The sequence below is a fragment of the Erythrolamprus reginae genome, chromosome 6 (assembly GCF_031021105.1).
Source record: "Erythrolamprus reginae isolate rEryReg1 chromosome 6, rEryReg1.hap1, whole genome shotgun sequence".
NCBI classification, from domain to species: domain Eukaryota; kingdom Metazoa; phylum Chordata; class Lepidosauria; order Squamata; family Dipsadidae; genus Erythrolamprus; species Erythrolamprus reginae.
The window spans coordinates 44,638,904-44,660,658 of record NC_091955.1 but is presented as its reverse complement, the minus strand read 5'-3'; the positions used below and the strand labels follow the sequence as shown (position 1 = coordinate 44,660,658).

The window sequence follows — 21,755 nt, the reverse complement described above, 5'->3', positions numbered from 1 at the left end:
AAACACGCTGGAATAAATAATTATTTTCTTTAAAATAAAACAAGAGAGATAGTTTTCCTTAATTCCCCAATATTTATTTTTCTTTCATTTATTACAGCTTTATCCAGCTTTTATTGCTGTATAAGTAACTCAAGGCAATACCTAATCTTCCTTCTTCCCATTTAACTCACAAACAGCAACCCAGTGAGCTTGGTAAGACTAAGAAAGAGGGGCACAAATCCTATCCACTTGTTGGATGAAGAAGCTTTAATTGATCTGAGGGGTTGGCTCCACTAACACCTTAACATTTTGAGTCGTGTGTGTTCTATGGTTGTTGTAATTGAACCTGTAATCTGCCTAAACCTGTAGAACAGATAGGCGGTATAAATAAATTAGTCAAAAGCGGGGTGGCACATTAAACTGTGCATTTGTTCCGAGCTCAAATGAGCAGAAACACAGGGGCAATTGCTACTGAAGATCCAACTACACGGAAAACGGTACCGAAAGAGAGTTGGGGTTCAGGTGCAGGGAAAGAAATCGAAGGAAGAGTCTGGACCGTGGAGGGAAAAGAGATGATATTCTCTTCAGTAATTGGCGTTGATAGGAGGCGAGGACTGAAGACCAGCCGGCTTAGTACATTTGGGCGCATCTTCCACCCAACGCGTGGCCGACTTCGCTCCCGACTGGGCGGGGGACGCGAGAGGGACCGAGGGCGCGCGCGCACGGCGGTCTTGACTTCCTCTTCGAGCCGCGGCTCCTTCTTCTCCGGGGGGCCTGTCTCCCGCTCTTCCCGGGCGTCGAGAGGGAGGTGTCTCCAGTGAAAGCAGATCAACTGGCTCCTTCCTCCTTCCTTCCCGCCCTTCGTCCATTGTGGCAGCCGGCGAACTCCAGCACTCCCACCTGCTGGTAGCGGCGAGGCGAAGCAAGCGACGTCTCCCCCCCTCCCGCGTTTCATTCACCCCTCTGCGCGCGTATGTCCCCAGCTGAACCGGGGAGAGAGCCTCCTCCTCCTCCCCCCGTCAGCGTGCGGAGTCGCCCCCTTGCCCTTTCTTCCTCTTCCCCAGCGGCATCTTTCCTTCAACTGAGGCAGCGTTGCAATCGGCAGCGCCGTCCCCGCCTCGCTGCTTCTCCTGCCCAGAAGAGCCGCCGCCGCAATTCCCCGGGAGTGCGAGGGGGAGGAATCGGGACCGGTGGTTGGACTGCCGCCGCCGCCGCCGCCGCCGCCGCCGTCTTGGACTGTAATGTGCGCCCCGCTGCTGTTGTTGGTGCCGCAGAAGCAGCCGCAGCCCTGAAGGAGCCATGCCGGGCTGGAAGAAGAACATCCCCGTCTGCCTCCAAGCCGAGCAGGAGAGAGGTGAGCGAGCGAGCGCAGAGGCGTCGAGCGGGGGTTTCGGGGCCGCCGCGGTAGAGAAGGGCTGGGCTGATCGGGACCCCTTCCCTCGGCGCCCCTCCCGCCCCCCCTCCCTCAGGTGCTCCCCGCCTTGTGTCGCGCTCTCCTTCCCCTCCAAGAGGCAGGGAAGCGAGTGGGGGGAGGCAGGCTGCCAGCAAACGGGGGAGTGTCTCGGCAAAGCCTCCTGTGGGCTGCTAAAGCAGGAGGGGGCGCCACTTTCTCTTCCGAGAGTTAACTTTTCTCTGCCTAGGCTCCTTGCCTCGCCTCGTCCCTTGCTTACTATGGGGCGGGAAGAAGTGGGTGCTCCCTGAGGTAAATGCTCTATCGGGCCTGGCCTCCTTCTTTCCATACCATTCATCTCCTTGAGAAGTGTACGGACTCTGGCAAAGTTTACGCCTCTGTTGGGGGATGGGGGGGCTCTTAATAGCTCTCATGCAATATTGAAAAATGGTCACAACGAAGCTGCTTTTGGTTAGGGAATTGGAACGAGGCTTCAAAATTGTCCTGAGTTTTGGGGATGGGTGGGTGCGGAGGGAGGAGAGTTTAAGTACCTCCGTTCTGGTTTGTGGTTTTCCTTTCCGAGGGTTTGGCCTTTGGGTCAGGGCGTCTGATACTCTCCAACAAGGTGCTAGGCGAATTATGGAATTCTGAGAGTCCAGAATAGGGGCGGAATTTGGGATTTTGCTTCCTACAGGAGTAGATTTTTATAGCAAGAAACAATGATTTTGTGCTTTTTTCTGAAAGTATTAAAATTTCTAGATTTTTCCACCATTTCAAGGAATCCCTCTTTTCCCCCCAGATATTCAAGATCCTAAACATTTGATTTTTAAAGTTGCACCAAAGAACGTTTATTTACTTATTTATTTTCGTTTATCAAGTACGCATTGGAAATATACATAGATATAACATAGTTTATATACATAAGTTGGGTACTGATAAGAGGGAACATTAGAACCTTGGAGAAATCATGCTCCTGTTTTTGAGCTGGAATCTTTCTTGGTCCATCATGCAATAAATACTTGTTCTGAAATAAGAGATTACTCTGTATCCATAGCCTTAAAGTAGGCAACAAAAAATCCATATAAGAGAAAATTTACAGATTTCAGTTAACAGACTCTACTTCACTTTTAAAATGTTATGGAGTTAGCATATTTTATTAAGCAGGGCAGGATAGGTTAGGGTAGGGTAGGTTAACTGCTATTATTATTGAGCTATGTGCTTCATCCATGTTAAAAGCTATCTGAAAAGAAAGGCTAGGTGTTGGAGTTAGAAAGAGTAAAAATAGGTCTTGATTAAATTTGCAAAACTATCATTTATCTCCAAAGACTGCATATTTATTGCTTATTAGGAAATCATGCAAAATACTTACAAGAACTTACATATAGAGCTCCTACATATAGGAAAATTACATATAGAGCTTCGTACATATCGGAAAAATTGCAATTGCTAAAACTTTTTGAAAAAAAGTTTCATAATGTATCTCTACTGTAACAATTATAGCTGCAGTGTGATTATTGAGTGATGGGGAAGATTATAAGCCAATACTGTATATTGAAAGACAAATTGACTGTAGCAAAAATTCTAAATACAGTACGTGGTTGCTTTGGTTGTTTACTGGATTGTATAACTGTAACACATTGGCTTTGATGTTTTCTGGTAATTTTTCAAAATCAACGAACTTTTGAATGTATTGCTCATTCAAACAGCTTTTCAGAAGCTACTGGGTTTATTTTATACAAACTGCTTGTAATATTTATGTGTGTGACAGCTGCATATTTTAGGCTCTGGTATCATATACAGTGATACCTCGTCTTACGAATGCCCCTTCATACGAACTTTTCTTGATAGGAACCCAGGGTTTACGATTTGTTTGCCTTGCCTTAAGAACCATTTTTTTTTTTACGAACCCGAGCCCGGGAGCATGAGCTCTCTTATTGCGTGTGCGCTCTCATTCTGCGCATGTGCTCTCTGACTGCTGCAGGGATTTCCCTGCCTTGTGATGTCACTGCCGGGATTTCCCATTTGATTACAACCCCTGCCGGGATTCCGCACTCGGAGAAAGCGCTGTCGCAGCCGCTTCACTGGGAGTACTTTCTCTGAGTGCTTCTGGAATGCCTGCCCCGCCTCTCTCACAGCCCCTTCGCTGGGAGCACTTTTGTCCAGGGCTGTCAGCAAAGGGGCTGCAGGAGAGGTGGGGCGGGCATTCCAGATGCGCTCGGAGAAAGCGCTCCCAGTGAATGGGCTGTGACAGCGCTTTCTCTGAGCGCTTTTGGAATGCCTGTCCCGCCTCTCCTGCAGCCCCTTCGCTGACAGCCCTGGATGAAAGCGCTCCCAGCAAAGGGGCTGCGAGAAGGGTGGGGCAGGCATTCACGAAGCACTCAGAAAAAACTCTCTCACAGCCCCTTCGCTGGGAGCACTTTCACCAAGCCAGCCCCTTCGCAACTGCCCCTCTGCTCCAGCCCTGCCCTCCCAAAGGGTGGGGCTGCCACGTCCCGGCGGATTCCATCCCTCTTGCCAGGACAAGAGGATAATGGCGGCGGCGGCGGTTTCACGTTCAGAAGCAGCAGCAGCGCTGGGAATGTCATATCCACCCCCCCCCGCCACCCCCCAACAAGGATATGTCGGCAGTAATGGGCAAAAGGGGTGAGTTTTGGGCTTGCATACATTATTTGCTTTTCCATTGATTCCTATGGGAAACATCTTACAAACTTTTCACCTTACGAACCTTGTCCCAATTAAGTTCGTAAGACGAGGTATTACTGTATCTGTAGGCTTAAATATTTTACTGATCAAAATGTACCATTTATGTAACATGGGTGAGCTTTGGTTTGTAAGATAACCGTTTGTCTGAAATGGCATAGGGCAATGATGGCAAACCTTTTTTGGTTCACTTGTCAAAAAGGGGGTTGGTGCGTGTGTTGCCATGTGTGCATGTGCCCATGTTCATTCCCTCCCCCCAATCAACACATACCCCCATGCTGACCCTGTGCATGCACACAACCTCCTCCCATCCCCATGCATGCGCACAGGCCTCGCTGAAGCCTGGGACAGTGGAAAAAACGGCCCAACGGGCAAACCGGAAGTTCATAAAAACGGGCTTCCAATTTGCTCGTTGTGCTGTTTTTCATACTCCAGAGCCTTCAGCAAAGCTTCCTGTAGCCTCCAGAGGGTGAAATGGTCTCCCCCAAAGTAAAAAATCAGCTGGCTGGTGCATGTGGAGCTGACATAGGGCAACACCTCGCATGCCCTCTGATATGGCTCCGGGTGCCACCTGCTGCATAAGTGCCATAGGTTCGCCATCACGGCTATAAGGTTTTCTACCTCAGCAGAGAGTTGGACTCCAAGACCTCCAAGGTTCCTTCCAACTCGCTTATTCTAAGATGTGACTACAATGAGGTAGGGAGGTTATTTAAATTTAATTTATAGAGTAATGAATGCAATCCTATTTGCTTCTACCCAAACTAAATGTATTTAATTTTAATCCATATTGGCAGCCTAAAATAAATTAAATGCAGAAACAATATGTATTTGAATGAAGTTAAATCATTTGGAAAAAATGGATGTTTATAATGTCACAAAATGATACAGCTAATTTTTCATGGAGAAAAAAAAATTCCAAAAGATTTCTATGAAGCAAAGGCAATATATCAATTTTGTATGTAAAAATCAGGATTGATATTTTTCCTCTATTCTTTTCTAATTATGGTAATGAAATTCAATAATTGCTTTGGGTATATTTTTATAAGCTGTTCTGAACCAATAGGTATAATCTTTTTAAACTATAAACTTGTTTGCTTAATTTTTGTTTTGTGTTTCTGCAATTATCATAGCACATTTTATCAATTTTTGTTATTTTTTTCTCCTTGGTATAAATGAATAGTTTTGAGATAGTTGAGATAATGCTCCATCTTCACTAATTACTATAGAAAACCTTCAGTGCTGTTTTAGATTTTTTTCTCTTTCTACCAAAATATAATAATCTACATATTAGATAAAAAGATCAAAATACATAAATTAGTCTTGAATTAGAATCTGATGATGAAATAAGATATTTAAAAATTCCTCAGAAAAATAGCTAGAGTTTACATGACATGAAGATCCAATTTTATTGTGGTGTTTATTGACTTAGAAAACAGTTATAAATACAGTTAATTTCTGATTCAGTGCCAGTTTGCTTATAACTCCCTCTGCTGTTGTATACAATATTTTTATTCTGAAGATCAGTTTTAGAAATCAAGCTAACTTGTTTTGTTCAAAGAATAAGTATTCCTTAATTCAAATATATGTATATGTATTATACATATAAATTGAAATAATGAAAAAATGTGTTTAACTGGTGCTTGGAAAAAGGTGTTTGAAAGAGAGAATGAATTCCTTCCATATCATTTTCAATACAACAAATGCAGTCAACTGGATGATGTATTGTATTGAGTTGCATTTCATTGTTAACACCTAAAAAAGAGCCCTAAATAATTCAACAGCCAGCTTGAGGTTCACTACTGAAGTTCTTTTTCTCATAATAATTTATAGTTGCCTATCACTAACTTTGCTTTGAAAAAAATGCTTATGCATTTATATAACATTTGCCAATTCAGACTGAAAATTTAAAAAAATTAAAAATAATACCAAATATATAATGATAAAATGAACATATATAAACCCCAATTTAGTTGGAGTTTGACTTATTTTAGAACATTTTTTCCTGGACAAAAAAAAGAAGTATTGTAAGGAAAATACTATTCTGTCTCTATAGTTCCAAACTCAATCTTTTAACTGAATTAAGTATATATTTGTATATATATTCCAATTAGATTTTAGACCAAGAAATAAGAACACAGCCTCAAGTCTAATTCAGTAATTTACAGATATTTGAAACAATTTTTTAAAATTTGGAAATATTTTTTAGAAAAATGTGTATAAAATATTTGAATTACAGTATAATGACTACTGAATATCTGTAATTTAGCTACTGAGATAAAACGTTCCTGCTTCACAAATGACATATCTACTTATTAAACATATATATGTAGCTGCCCGACTCACACATAGTGTTCTAGGCAGTATATAATATTAAAAATCCACAGTTTAAACAACACAACACTAACAACACAACCAAACAAGCTTCTTGAGCACCTCTGAATGGGTCACCAAGGCCACTGACAAAGCTGTGTGTTTCAAGGCCTTGTGGAAAATTAACAAAATGGAAGCCAAAGGCAGGGAGCCACCACAGAGAAGGTCCTTTATTTAAGTCCCAACAGATGTACAGTACCTCCTGTTGGGAACTGCCCGAAGCCATATACGGTTTTAAAGAATTGCACCTGGAAGCAAATAGACAAGCAGTGCATCTCGCACTAATGAGGTGACACATATACAAATCCTGAGGGCTACTGTATTTGGAGCCAACTGAAGCGTTTGTTAACTTGCTCGCTTGTTTGGTCATTTCGTTTGCTTGCTCGTTCGCTCATTTGTTCATTTGTTTCATTTGTTCGTTTGCCCATTCATTCATTCGTTTGTTCGTTCGTGCACTTGTTCGTTCATTTGGTCATTCATTTCATCTGTTTGTTCATTTCGTTTGTTTCATTCGTTTGTTCATTTCATTCACTCGTTTGCTTGTTCGCTTTGTTTGCTCGCTTGTTCATTCATTTTGTTTGTTTGCTTCCTTGCTCATTCGTTTATTCATTTGCTCATTTGTTTGTTCACTCGCTTGTTCGTTTGTTTCATTTGTTCGTTCGCCCATTTGTTCCTTCACGCGTTTGTTCGTTCGTTTGTTCGTTCATTTCATCTGTTTGTTCATTTCGTTTATTCGTTTGTTTCGTTCACTCATTTGTTCACTTCATTCGCTTGCTTGTTCATTCATTTCATTTCGCTCGCTCGTTCGTTCATTTATTTGTTCACTCATTTGTTTGTTCACTCATGTTTGTTCGTTTCATTAGTTTCGTTTGTTTGTTTGTTTGTTTGCCCGTTCATTTTTTCCTTGGCTTGTTTGTTCATTTGTGCGCTTGTTCATTTTTTCATCTGTTTGTTCATTTTGTGCGCTTGTTCATTTTTTCATCTGTTTGTTCATTTTGTTCGCTTGTTCATTTCGTTCGCTCGTTTGTTCACTTGTTCACTTAGTTCATTTTGTTTGTTCGGTTCTTTTGTTTGTTTGTTTATTTAATTTGACTTCTATTGCCCAATCTCAACAAACTCAAACTCAACCCAGACAAGACGGAGTGGCTGTGGGTCTTGCCTCCCAAGGACAATTCCATCTGTCCGTCCATTACCCTGGGGGGAGAATCGTTGACCCCCTCAAAGAGGGTTCGCAACTTGGGCGTCCTCCTCGATCCACAGCTCACATTAGAAAAACACCTTTCAGCTGTGGCGAGGGGGGCGTTTGCCCAGGTTCGCCTGGTGCGCCAGTTGCGGCCCTATTTGGACTGGGAGTCATTGCTCACAGTCACTCATGCCCTCATCACCTCGAGGCTCGACTACTGTAACACTCTCTACATATTACACACAGGCGCACAAAAATATACATGGCACCGGACCAGATTATCTCAGGGACCGCCTCCTGCCGCACGAATCCCAGCGACCGGTTAGGTCCCACAGAGTTGGCCTTCTCCGGGTCCCGTCGACTAAACAATGTCATCTGGCGGGACCCAGGGGAAGAGCCTTCTCTGTGGGGGCCCCGACCCTCTGGAACCAGCTCCCCCCTGAGATTAGGATTGCCCCCACCCTCCCTGCCTTTCGAAAACTCCTTAAGACCCACCTCTGCTGTCAGGCATGGGGGAACTAAAACACCTCCCCCTTGCCCATGTTGTTTTGTTGATTGATTGACTGTGTGCCTGTTTTTATATATACTGTTTTTATGAGATTACTAATTTTAAATTGTAATTAGATTGGTGGGCATTGGATTTGGTATTATGTACTGTGCTGTTTTTTATTATTGTTGTGAGCCGCCCCGAGTTCTAAATCTAAATCTAATCTAATCTAATCCCGAAGAACAAAATATGCGCAGTGGCAAAAAATCTGAAAAAATAAAAAATAAAATCCAAAAACAAGATGGCGATGCACAGTGTCAGACTCAGCTTTTGTGTGTGCTAAAAAGAAGAAAATAATAAAAATTCCCCCACCAAATAATTTTTTTTTTAAAAAATCCATTTTTTAAAAAGATGGGAGTGCCCAGGGACATGACCAGCAGGTTGCTACCAGTAAGGTCCCCATGTGTCATCAACCTTTCAGTTCTCAGGAATTTTAAATCCTGCAAAAAAATATGATCTGCTTAATGACCGGCTGGGTGGGAATGGCCAACTCAATGTCACTCATGTCAAGAGGCTCCTTGCTTCTCTCCTCCCAGCCACACCTCACTTCCCTGTCCGGGCTCCTTAGGGCCCCAATAGGAAGCAGTTTTTAGAGCTAAGCAGCTATCACGAGAAAGAGTTGGCAAAACAGCTCAGTTCAAATTGGATCTGATCGAGAAGGCAGCTCAGTAGAAGCACCTCACTGAGGACTACAAGCATAGAAGCAGAGGGAAGACCAAATACATGAACCTGCGGGCTCAGTGGGCTGACATAGTCAGACAGTTCCAGTTCCGTGCAGTCCCACTGGAAGAAGATCCTTTGGCTCTTTGCCACCAGCAGCATTTCCCTCCAGCCTTCACCCAAAACCCTCACCAGGAAGCTAAAGCAGATGCCAAGTCAGAATTTCTGCCCTCCTCCGACCCACAGAAAAAGATCCTGAAGTAGGAGACTCTGCAGCAACACAACAGACAGATTCTGCATGTATCTGTCCCAGGAGGTATAGTTTAAAGACCCCTGATTTAGTGCAATATTAAAAATGCAAATAATTTTTCTGCTGACAATCAAACTTTTCTCATGGACCACCAGTGGTCCACAGACAACATGTTGGTGTCCAATGATGTAGAGCATATTATAATAGACCAAATAGGGTGACCAAGATATGCAAGGAGGGCTCTTTGGTCCAGGAATGGGTATAACTGACATACAGTATGCAGTTGTGCAAAGGCTTTCCTGGCCACAACTGTCACCTGCTCCTAAGTCACAAGTCCAAGAGAACTCAAATTATGTACCAGGTCTGTCTGGGGCAGTACAACTCCAACCATAACCAAGGATGGTGTAATTCTCCCAAGTCCAAAGGAGTCCTGGATTTAAAACCACCCCATCTTGCCAGAAATCAATTTTAACCTGTTGCATCCAGTCTTCAACAGTCTCCAGGCACTGGAAGTTAAACTTGAATCACCACAGACTGAGGTGTTCAATGAATAACATACAGTAAGATGCTGATAATATCTCATCCCTCTCTCATCCAGCAGTTGAGACATCATAATGTGTCGAACGCCATAATCAATGCTTTACATTGTGGCGTGCCGACAGGACCCGCCACCAGGAAATCATCTAAGTAATGTATAATTGATTTTGATCCCATTTGTCTCCTGACTGCCCACTCAAGGAAGGTACTGAAGCTCTCAAAGAGAGTGGACAACACCGAGCACCCCATAGGGAGTGCCCTGTCCACATAGTAACCTCCCTCGAACTGGAAACCCAGGAGATCGAAATCATTGGGGTGTATGGGCAGGAGCCTAAAGGCTGACTTAATGTCACTCTTGCCCATTAGTGCCCCAATTGCCACAAGCCCGCACCATGGTCATGGCCATGTCAAAAGACACGTACCATACCGAACAAACGTCCTTGGGGATAAAGTCATTAACCGACTTGCCCCGGGGAAAGGACAGATGGTGGATCAGCCGAAACTCACCACTGGCCTTCTTTGGAACTACCCCTAAGGGGGAGACTCTCAGGTTGGGAAGAGGGGATGAGGAAAAGGGGCCAAGGACCCTGCCTTCATTGACTCCTTTCCTAATTTTTGCCCTGACTATGTCTTCCCTTCCCAGGACCGATTTGAGGTTCCGAGAAAGGAAGGTCTTCCATGGACCTTGATAGGGTATCCTAAATCATTCTTGGAAACCATGAAGGATAGCGATCACGCCATTGTGCAGGCGATATCCTTTGAGTATCTTGGCCAGCTAGTCAAGCTTGACCGCGCTGGGGCCCTTTCATTTGAACTGCTGCCGGTTTTGCTTGCTTAGGTGTATCTCGGTTGTTCCTTTTACCTGGGCAGGAGCAAGCATGGGTGGCGTGCATGCCACCTCATTTGCCACAGGCGCGGTACCTACATGATGAGTGGGAGCAGGACCCTTTGGCACTGAATTCGTAGCAAACCTGGGTGGATCGAACACTCTGCCCCGTACTCATGTGGGGAATAGAAGGCTCATTGTCTTCTATCAGGTGACCACTGTCGGTCCGCTGCCCATTACCCGATTGATGAGTGGCATGAAACCACAAGTCAGGAATTGCTATGTCCCACGGGAGGTTCTTTTCAAAAGCCACCCTCATGCGAAAGGAGTCGTCATATTGCTGCCATGCGTCCCCTTTCACTTCGAAATGGGCCATGGCGATCAGATCAATGTATTTAAACAGTGCTACAGCCCTAGCTTGTTCCTTCTGTACGATCACTGTCGCATAGGTTAAAAAGCCATATAGCCAGGAGCTAAAGCAGCGTTTCACTTTCGCCTTCTTGGGTACCTCCCGGTTGAGTAGGGTGTGTAAATCCACATAATCACCCCGCCATATCTTTTCCCTGATTGTAGGATGGTGCCCAAGGGGGGGGGGGAAGGTAAACCCCAAGGAATGGTGCCTAGCTGGACCGCCACCAGAGGATCAAATGTGGCGACTGTGTTAACTGGAGCCACCCCAGGTGCTGCTGCGACAGTTAGTGGATTAGTCTGCCCTTCAATAAGTCCTAGTACCCTGGCCCCAATGGACAGTGTTCCAGTCCCTTTTGCCCCTGACGGGCAGGGGGAGATGGCTGATACTTCCTGGTACAGCGGTGAGATTCTGAGTGGAAACAGCTCCTCCCCCAACCCCAGACAGGGTAGGGAGTGTGCCCGCTGGTATCGTCCTGGTAGTGGCTGCCACCGAGGGTGTGGCCACTCCCCACACCTGAGCACAAATAGCCGGTGTGTTGGCCCCTTGAAGGGGTGGCCCTTGACCCCCAATTGTTAAACGGGGTGTTTGTATGGCTAACCCTTTGTGTCCCAGTGTGGGTTTGTCTGCTTTCATAGACTCACCCCTGTCATCTGGCTGAGGCCCGGAAACAAGTGGCTAGGCTGGTCACAGGTGTTGCTTCAGTGCTGTTACGTTCCACGGCTACGGGCGAGTCTTCAGGCCCAGGTGGGCCCCCCAGTGCTGCAGATGGTCCAGGATTCACCAGTCTGGGATTCGCACCAAAGGCAGATTCCCATTGTTGATCCATCCGGTTCAGGCGATCTAAAATGGCAGAAAAAGACTGGGCGGTAACTGCTGGTTCAGTATACCTTGACCTTTGAGGCCCTCCAGAAAACCTGCCATGTGGAGTGGATGCTATCTCCCTTGCCTTCCTGGTCCTAACCGAGGGAGTTACTGTCCTCTTAGGACGAGGCCCGGGGGAAGCAGGGGTTGAGGTCTTCCTCTTGGGTGCCATTATCGGGTCACTATACGAATCAGGCCCGTAGGCCCTGTTCAGCAAAAGCACTGTCTAAACCAAAAACTAGATCACACAATTAACCTAGCCTGTTAGGGCTAATCCTAGAAGTCTGGTAAACCTGTTGCTTAGCTGAGTCACCCAGTCTATTGTTACAATTTATTATTTAATGAGGCACCAAACTTACTGGCCTCAAACCCAAATAGTCCACCAGGCCGAAGAGGCCTGATATGCTGGGAATAAGACACTAATTATGGCCCTTTAATCCCTGGGGAAAATAGGGCAATAGGCCTGCCGGCCTCTATCCCTAAAAGATAGGCCAGATGGCCTGCCCTAGCTAAGCAAACTAACCCCACCCAGGCCGAATTAAAAGGGGCCCCAAGCCGGGATAAAAAGAGGTGTGGGGGTGGCGGGGCCCTGGGGGTGGGGACCTAAAGCCTATACTGCCCCCAAACCCCCACTAATCCCTTCTATTCAGACTTTCCAAAAGGCCTAAGCCCGATGAAAAAGCCTGTCTAGGCAGGTAAGACCCGGCAGAGGTTGAAGGCCCAAGTCCTTGAAACTCCTAAAAACCTTCAGCGTGGCCTCGATAGGCCACGCCATGTGCTCCCTCGATGGCAAACAGGCAGAACCCTGCCTGTTCGCTTTCAGGATGCTGAGGGAAAAGGAGGAGGTCCGCTTCAAGCCACCAGAAACCAGAAGTTCGGAGCTCCATTGAGCTCCGGCAGCTTCCCCCAGCTCTGGGGGCAATTTTGGCCAGCATTTTAAAACGCCGACCGTTCATTTCCCAGATTTTTACTTATGCTCTTAAACTAAATACAGTTATAGGATGCCTAAAGCACATGTGAGATGACATTTCAAAGAAGAAAGGAAGAAATAATTGCATTTGGGGAGGGGTTGACATTCCAGTATTCCTTCAAATCAGATGAATGACATTGTTTTGGAGATTTTTATATTAAGTTTACAGATAATCAAAGCTGATAGGAGTCAAAAGCATTATGAATGCTTTTGTGGTTTAGAAATAAGGTATCTTGAGAAATGCAGAGCTTGGAATTAAAATATTAGCTACCATATTTCTACACGATAATGTGTATGTGAGTGTTAGATTTCTTACATATGTTTTAATATCTTATATATGTTTAAATATTTTAAATACACAATTTGTTTATTTACTGCATTTCTTATTTTGTTTTTGTAGTTAGGGGGTTAGTCCCCTCATTTCTGAAGCTATAACAAGAACTCTGAGACTGGATTGAGGGAAAGAGGGAAAGAGGGAACCTAGCTCAAAATCACCCAATGAACTCTGAGATCAAGGAGGACTAGTACCTAGGTCTCCCCAGTACATATCCACTACACTAATTATATAGTTATTGTTCTATCAAACAATTGCTGCTACTATTCATTCATCATGAACATTATGATCAGATATATCAAGATCCATGAATCATACTCAATTTATTTAGATATATTTAGATTTGAATGGGCTACTGAAATCCAGTATGGCTATCTGCAGCAGCTGTTGTAATCATCCCAATTTCCAGATATAATTATTCTACCTTCCTCAAAAATGGAAATAAAATTTCTTATAGAAGCAATATTTATATTCCTGTTTCTTCTTTTACAGTTGTCTGGATGACAGCACATGAGACAAGAAAGATAATCCCTTAGGAGAGAGAGGAGAATGAAATAAAAATATCAGAAAAGGAGGAAAGCAAAGCTAGTGAAAGACTGAGATCATAAATTTAGTTGATTTGGTTGTGGGATTAATATTCACTACAATACATCCAAAATCGTAATATTTGTATATTACACAAATTTCATTTGACTTGAAAACCTCAGTTCCAGTTAGCATGGTCATTAGCTAGAATTCATGGGATTTAATAGCCCAACAATATTTGCAAGTTAATATGTTTGTTTATTTAATTAATTAATTAATTAATTAATTAATTAATTAATTAATATTGCCACTTATTCGCCCATAGTGACTCAAGGCGGTTTACAGGATAGAAAACCACATTTAAAACAATAAAACTAAGTAAAAGAATCAAATAAATTAATATAGTATAATATATTAAGGTTGTTACATTAAATATAAAAAAGGTTGTTAGGTATTGCATGTTTACATACTACCGTGTTTCCCCGATAGTAAGACCCCCCCGATTGTAAGACATATGGGGGGTTTCAGGGGGGTTGGCTAATATAAGCCATACCCCGAAAGTAAGACATATGTCTTACTTTCGGGGAAACACGGTACTAAAAGCAAGAGTCTCCCAAACCCGGCGCGGATAAGGACTCCTCGGCTGGCGGAGGAAGCGCGGCGGCGGCAGTAGGCTCCGGAGGGAACTCGGGCGGTGGCGAGAAGACGGGATTCCGGGTGCCGAGCGCCACCTGCCTGCCGTTCACGCCAAGGACAGGCAGCCCCAGTTCCAGCACCTCGGCCTGCTCGCCCAGCCTCTTGCCCGGCGGGAAGAGCAAAGGCGGCGGCGGGAGTAGTGGAGGCGAGGCGGAGAAGAAAGAAGCAGCGGATAGCTGGCGAGGCGCCGACTAGAGGGCTGGACCCTGCCGCTTTGCCGCCGCTCCCGCCGCCGCCTTTGCCTCTTGCCCGGCGGGAAAGGCGACGAAAGGGGCTATCGGGTCCCTTCCAATTGCCCCGCCGGCGTCGCCTTAGTCAGCAGCGGAAAAGCAAAGGAAGCAGCAGGATAAGCGAAGTTCTTGAATGGTGGCGGCGGCCCTTGATCGCAGACGATGAGGTTCGGCTTTCTTCGCTTCTCCTGCTGCTTCCTTTGCTTTTCCGCTGCTGACTAAGGCGACGCCGGCCGGGCAATTGGAAGGGACCCGATAGCCCTTTTCGTCGCCTTTCCCGCCGGGCAAGAGGCAAAGGCGGCGGCGGGAGCGGCGGCAAAGCGGCGGGGTCCAGCTCTCTAGCCGGCGCCTCGCCAGCTATCCGCCGCTTCTTTCTTCTCCGCCTCGCCTCCACTACTCCCGCCGCTGCCTTTGCTCTCCCCGCCGGGAAAGGCGACGAAAAGGGCTATCGGGTACCTTCCAATTGCCCGGCCGGCGTCGCCTTAGTCAGCAGCGGAAAAGCAAAGGAAGCAGCAGGAGAAGCGAAGGAAGCCGAACCTCATCGGCTGCGATCAAGGGCCGCCGCCACCATTCAAGAACTTCTGCGAAAGACGCAGGAGCGGCGGCGACGGCGGAACGCTGCTTGAACCGCCCCCGCCTTCTGCTTAAAACCCTCGGTTCGTGCCTTTCCTGCCCGCCTCCACTCACCCGCGCTTCTGCCACTTCTTTCATCAAGCTCCCTGAACCAAGGATGATGAGCAGCTCAAAGGACCAATCAGCACTTCCTAGCACCAGCTACGGTGGCCAAATAAGACCAAAATCTTCCCGCTTCTGAGTCCTTAAAAGAGGTACAGTACTGTATACTTAAATGATTTATCATGCAGGCTACATTGCCCCCCCCCCCCGCAAATTGTAAAGTCTAGATTTTATTTATTACATATTTCAAAATAAGAAATTAAAAAATTGCCCTGGACAATATAAGACATACCCCCAAAGTAAGACACAGTGGGGCTTTGGGGGGTAAAAAGATAGTAAGACACTGCCTTACTATCGGGGAAATACGGTAGTTCAGTTCTACCAATGTTCAGAAAATTATGGTACTTCATGAGAATAATGATATCATCCACTGTCCTATGTAATTTCTATATATGGCCTTTTCCAATAATGGAGAAAGCAACTAATGTTGAAATTATATTGCATTTGAAGCCTTTTATCTACTACATCTCCAATTTTATTACAAATGAAAAAAGTTGAGACATTTATATGGACCTTTACTGAGAGCACAGGCACATTTGTTGCATCATCTTACCTCTTCCTTTGAATAAGCTCTGGCAGCCCAGGAATGCTAGCTCTTCTCCGCATAGTAGTATACCAAAAATTAGACCTCTACCACATAGAAACTTTCAAACTATCTCTGTTGATATTAAAGGAGGCTGCATATTTTCTTAATTGAAAAATGGGGTGGGATTGACTTTTTAGAATGTTTTTATGGTTCTGAAGAGCTTATGCATTCCTAAAAAGGACCTGCCGTCCATAATTTTCTTTCATATTGTAAATTTAGGATTATGTTACTTTAGGGCTAGGCAACCTGCTGGTTTTTGCAATCCCTGCTGACAATTTTACAAGCCTTGTAACATGAAACATGAGTGTGTCATATTAGCTTTTCTTTGCAGCATAGGTTATGTTCAATCTGTGGCTGTTACCAATGAAAGTAGTCCATCACCTAGCCATAGAATTAGATTAGCCCTCTGAATCCAATCCTATGCACTGCATCTTAGATCCTAACTCTTTTCAAGCAGTAGATTCATATGCATAGCTGAAAATGTAAGTAAGATTAAGCAGCCTCTTCTTTCCAAATTGTGCTTGAAATTTCACCAAATGGAACACTATTGTATCTTAGAGGGAGCCTTGATAAATAAAAGAAAGCTTTCACACAAGCTTTGGAGAGAGTTGGCGATCCAAATAAGGGAAGGGGTATGTTTGACAATGGGAATACAAAGGGGAAAAGATAGTAATCTCAAGAGATTTGTTTATCCAAGTTTAGAGCATTTAGTTTAGTTTAAATATTTATATGTTCTGAAAATTTCTTTAAGAATTAAGCATATAAGCAGTGGAGTGGTTGTATTTCAGATAATATATGAATTTTAAACTTCAGGATGGGGAAGTCTTCAATCTGATGGTTGAATTCTAGGGGTTGGGAACAGGGGTGACATTCAAATTTCCCCTTATTGGTTCTTTGGGCGTGGCTTGGTGGGCTTGGCTTGGTTGGGGGGTCAGGTGACTGAGTGGGCATGGCCAACTTGACATCACTCATAGCAAGGTGGGGTAGCACCACCCCACCAAGCCACGCCCACAGAATGAACAGAAAAGTTTGGCAAGTCTTTCTAGTGTTCAACCTGGCTGCTTGTTGCCTCCTGCTCATGTTTGCTCTGTGTGTTTGAGATGGGTGGGGTGGGGGCAGTCAGTGGTGTGATTTGCCAGTTCTCTGAACTGCACATAAGTTCTATAAAACCTGTCTGAACCTATTGAATTTTACTCCTTGTTGGGAACCAGTTCACCAGTTTGTGGGCTTCATGGCTTTTACTTTCTCATGTTCACTCTCATTTCCTTATTAATGCTTTTGTTCTTTGTTTTCTTTATTCTGATTTTAATCTATTTCTAGTAATTAACTAGTAATTAGTGTCAGGTCGAAGCCATCATTTTGAGTTAGAGACTTTGGCCTGCCACAAGTAGAATATTACTTTGGGAATTGTGGAGGGGTGCACCAGCCTCCCCTCTCCCAAGGGCAAAGCTGTGCCCAGCCCCCGAAAAGAAAGTGGTGAAAGCCCCAGAGCTGGGACTCTGGGTTCTACAGGTGATGGAGTCCTCCCCTCCGGGGGCCACCGCCGATGGATCTTTGATGGAAGAGCTCAACCCAAGATGTGACAAGGGGGGTAGTGGAGAAGATGATCCAATGATGACTGAAGCTGTCCACCCATTCCTCCTTAAGGCAAGAATTAAGGTGACAGACATGGGGGAAGAGGTGATAGATACAGGTTGCTCAAGATGCCTGATCATCAAAACAGTAATAGAAAAATTGAGAATCAAAAGAAGACCTTTAGCCAACCCCATCCAATTCCAACAAGTGGGTGGATCTCTAATTGGCGGTGCTCCAGCCACCCTCCTAACTGAGTTAGTGGAACTGCCAATGGACCATCACTATGAATTCATCTGGTTTATAGTTGCCCCTAACATGTTAGAAGCTGTCATATTGGGCCTAGCCTGGTTGGATAAATGGATTCCCACCATAAGGTGGGAGGATGGATACCGAAAGTTAAACCTTGACATTGGCCTCATTCCTCCACCAGAAACATATGGGAGGAAATAGACTCAAGAGGCAGCAGTGGCCCCCTCTGCCACTGCAGTGAAAGAGGCCACACCTCCAGGCCTCAAAAAGGTGCCACTTGGAAAGGGTATTTATTTATTAGATTTGTATGCCGCCCCTCTTCATAGAGGAAGTGAGGAAGATTGCAATGAAGTGCCTCCTCACTGGCCAACAGACTGCGCAAAAGAGTTTGAACCAGGGGCAACTCCTGAAACCCAAAATGTACTCCATGACACAGAAAGGACTGGAGGAACTGAGGAGATACATAGATATGAATTTGAAGAGGAATTTTATTCAGCCTCCTAAGTCAAGAGTGGCCACCTTCTTAATTTTTAAAGAGAAGAAAGATGGGAGGGGGTTCATTTGGTTGTTGATTTTTGCAGTTTAAATGCAATGTGAGTGCAAAACACTTACTCCTTCCCCCTCATGAAGGATTTACTCAGTCATCTGTCCAAGGGGAAAATATTTACCAAACTGAATTTGAGAGAGGCTTATTACCGCATAAGAATAAAGGGGGGGGGATAAGTGGGAAACTGCTTTTAACTGCCCCTTAGGGAGTTTCCAGTTTCAAGTCATGCTTTTTGGGCTGCAAGGAGTCCCCTCAGTGTTTATGCAGTACATTAATGAGGTGCTGCAACCCCACCTTTACAAGGGGGTGCTTGTTTATTTAGATGGCATTCTTATATAAAGTGAATCTATTGAAGAACACACAAAACTGGTACGGCAAGTTTTAAAGAAACTGCTAGCAGCCAAGCTATATGCTAAGCTACCCAAATGCGAATTCCATAAAACCTCAATAGATTATTTAGGATATCGCATTTCAAAGGAGTGAATAGAGATGGACCTGGTGAAAGTGAAAGCGGTACTTGACTGGCAACCACCTCGCACTCGCAAACAACTTCAAAGCCTTTTAGGCTTGGCTAACTATAGGCAATTCATCCCAGCTTTCACTGAAGTGGCTTTGCCTCTGACAGAGCTGGTAAAAATGGGACCATCTCCTGCCAAGCCCAAGCCATCCCAATTAATTGGCGTGACTATGGAATGCCAAAAGGTATTTGAGAGGCTCAAGAGACTTTTTGCAAGAGTCCATCTTGCAACACCTGGATCCAGAGCATAAATTCATGATCCAGTCAGACGCCATGTGGCAGACAATGGAAAGGGACAACTCCTACCATGTGCGTATGTCTCTAAAAAGCTTAACCCCACTGAAGGAAGGTGGGAGATTTGAGAGAAAGAAGCCTTTGCAGTCCATCTAGCACTGCTAACCTGGAGACAATTCTTAGAGGGGGAATTCCTTTTGAGGTCCGGACTGATAATAAAAACCTCAAAGCCTTAAAGACACACCCCCCCCCCCCCGGAAACTTTTCTCCAAAGCAAGTGTGCTGGGCACAATACTTTAAATGTTTTAATTTGAACTGAAGCATATTCCTGCTGGGAAGAATCTCCTAGCTGACACTTTATTCCGAAAACCCCAATACGACAGTCAGAGGGAGGAGGAGATCCACCTCTTTCTCTTCCTCAAGAAAAAATGAAGATGGTGAGAAAGCAATGCCAGTCCTCATGAGGGGCCAACCAATGGAGCCAAAGAGAGTGGGGGGACAAATTGAAGGCAGCTTTGCTTAACAACCTCTGGTTCAATAACAACAAAGAAATCCTAACCCTGAAGGAAGGATTGGCTTGGAAAGGGACCATACTATATGTGCCTTCCAGTCTTTGACTAGAGATACTCCAGCGAAGTCATGACTCCAAACTAGGAGAGCATTTTTGGTTCTTAAAAACCCTGCACCTCGCTCGAAGACAGTTCTTGTAAAATCCTTGCTGGATGAAGGACTACAGACTTAAGGTAATAACTGTTCTTTATTAACACGGTTAACGGTTACAAGAATAAACACAAGACAACATGGCCGTGCCTGGCAGCTATATATAAGCCAGGCTGCCAACCAATCACGATATAGTATTTTCCCGCCCAAGGAATATGGGGCGGGTACGAAGGCCTAACTGTCCTCTGGACACAACACCCCTTCCCACCTGGTTGGTGCACACAAAATCCTCTAAATAAGCAGGACGCTTGTGTGTCCTTGCTGAACGGCGGGGTTCGGCCCCTGATGGGGGCAAGGATGATTCTGTTTCTGTAGACAATGGTTGTGGTTGATCTTCTGTATGTATTTCCTGGTGTAATGGTTTCGGTATTGGTCTTTGATACTGATTGTCCAGGGAGGAAGTGATCTCTGTATAGTTGGATGGTGTGGTGCATGCTGACGGAATGGATGGTGCTTGTGACGCTGGCGTGGCAGCTTCTAAGGTTCGGCGTCGTAGTTGGTCTATGTGCTGACGCCAGGTCCGTCCATCACTTAATTGGACCCTATACGAACAAGGGCCTATTACTTCAGAAACCCAACCTGGCTCCCAACGGTGTTCTCCTCCCCCATAATTTCATGCGTACACGAGATCTCCTTGGACAAATGCTCTCGTAGAATTTGGTGTTTCCCTGTCAGTATTGGGAGTATATGTGGGGTGAATCCTATCTAACCTAGTACACAGGTGTCGGCCCATAAGTGCCTCCACTGGGCTCCTGCCTGTGATGGGGCAGGGAGTTGAATGTTGAGTTATTAAATAAAGATTTACTTTGTTCCTCCAGTCCAAACCTTTGAGGCGACCAAGGGCCTCTTTAGTAGATCTCACTGCCTGTTCTGCCCTGCCATTGCTACTAGGGTGCCAAGGGGCTGTTAAGATTTGTCTGATTCCTAAGGCGGCTAAAAATACCTGGAATTGTGAGGATGTGAACTGGGGTCCATTGTCGGTTACCAACTGGTCGGGTAACCCGTGTGTAGAAAAATGACGAGATAACACATTAATTACACTCTCTGAAGTCGTGGATTGTAATATGTCTACTTCTACCCAGCCTGAATAAGCGTCTACTAGTACCATAAACTGATGACCATGGAAGGGGCCGGCCAGGTCGAGGTGGATTTTGGACCACGGCCCTCTAGGTATTTTCCACTGTCTTGGACGAGCTTCTGGAGGCATGGGCCTGGAGTTCTGACACTCCGGGCAGCGCTCTACCCAGGTCTGGATGGCTTGGTCTAACCCGGGCCACTAGACATAGCTGCGAGCCAAGGCCTTCATCTGGACAATGCCTGGGTGGCATTCGTGGAGAAGGCGCAACACTACATCCTGTAGAGAAGGAGGAACGATGACTCGTGATCCCCACAGTAAACACCCTCTATGCGTAGATAACTCACTCTGTCGGGTTTTAAATGGAACAAACCCGCTGGGCAAAACTCCTGTGGGCCATCCGCGTTTAACCCAGTCTATGACTTGAGAAATGGTGTTATCGGAGGAGGAGTGGGCAGCTATGTCAGATGCAGACAATGAGTTATGAAGTTCCTCTACAAGGAGGACCTGTGATGTAGGTGAGGGGTCTATAACTGGTACTGGCAGGGGACAGCGGCTAAGGGCATCTGCGTGTGCCATATCTTTTCCAGGACGATATTGCAACTGGTATGTATAGGCCGCTAAAAATTCTGACCACCTGGTCATTCTGGGGGATGTAAATTGAGGAGACTCTTTAGTGCCCGCTATTATACCCAATAGGGGTTTGTGGTCAGTTTGCAAAATGAAGGGTCATGAAACTAGTCATGAAACTTCTTTACTGACGCGACAAGGGCTAAGGCCTCCTTGTCCGTCTGACTATAATTTCTCTCGGTGTTGGACAATGTTCGTGAGAAATATGCTATAGGGGCTTGGGAGCCATTTGGTAATTGATGGCTGAGAACGGCACCTATGCCATAAGGAGAAGCGTCTGCAGCCAGTACCAATGGCCATTGGTCATTATATTGGATAAGGACTGCATCAGATGACAGCAAGTCCTTGACTGCCTTAAATGAAGCCTTTTCTACATCTCCCCAAACCCATGGTCTGTCGTTTGCCAATAGTCTATGT

At 45.3% G+C, this 21,755-nt stretch overlaps 1 protein-coding gene across 1 annotated transcript in view; it reads left to right on the top strand.

Annotated features, from left to right (window-relative positions):
* Positions 1-1,009: 1,009 nt before the first annotated feature.
* The window catches only part of GRIP1 (glutamate receptor interacting protein 1), a 585,000-nt gene continuing 564,254 nt past the window's right edge, over positions 1,010-21,755 (top strand). Inside the window, exon 1 of the mRNA XM_070755655.1 lies at positions 1,010-1,333. Coding sequence (XP_070611756.1) covers positions 1,279-1,333 — 55 coding nt within the window. The 5' untranslated portion in view covers positions 1,010-1,278. The remainder of the gene's footprint in view (positions 1,334-21,755) is intronic.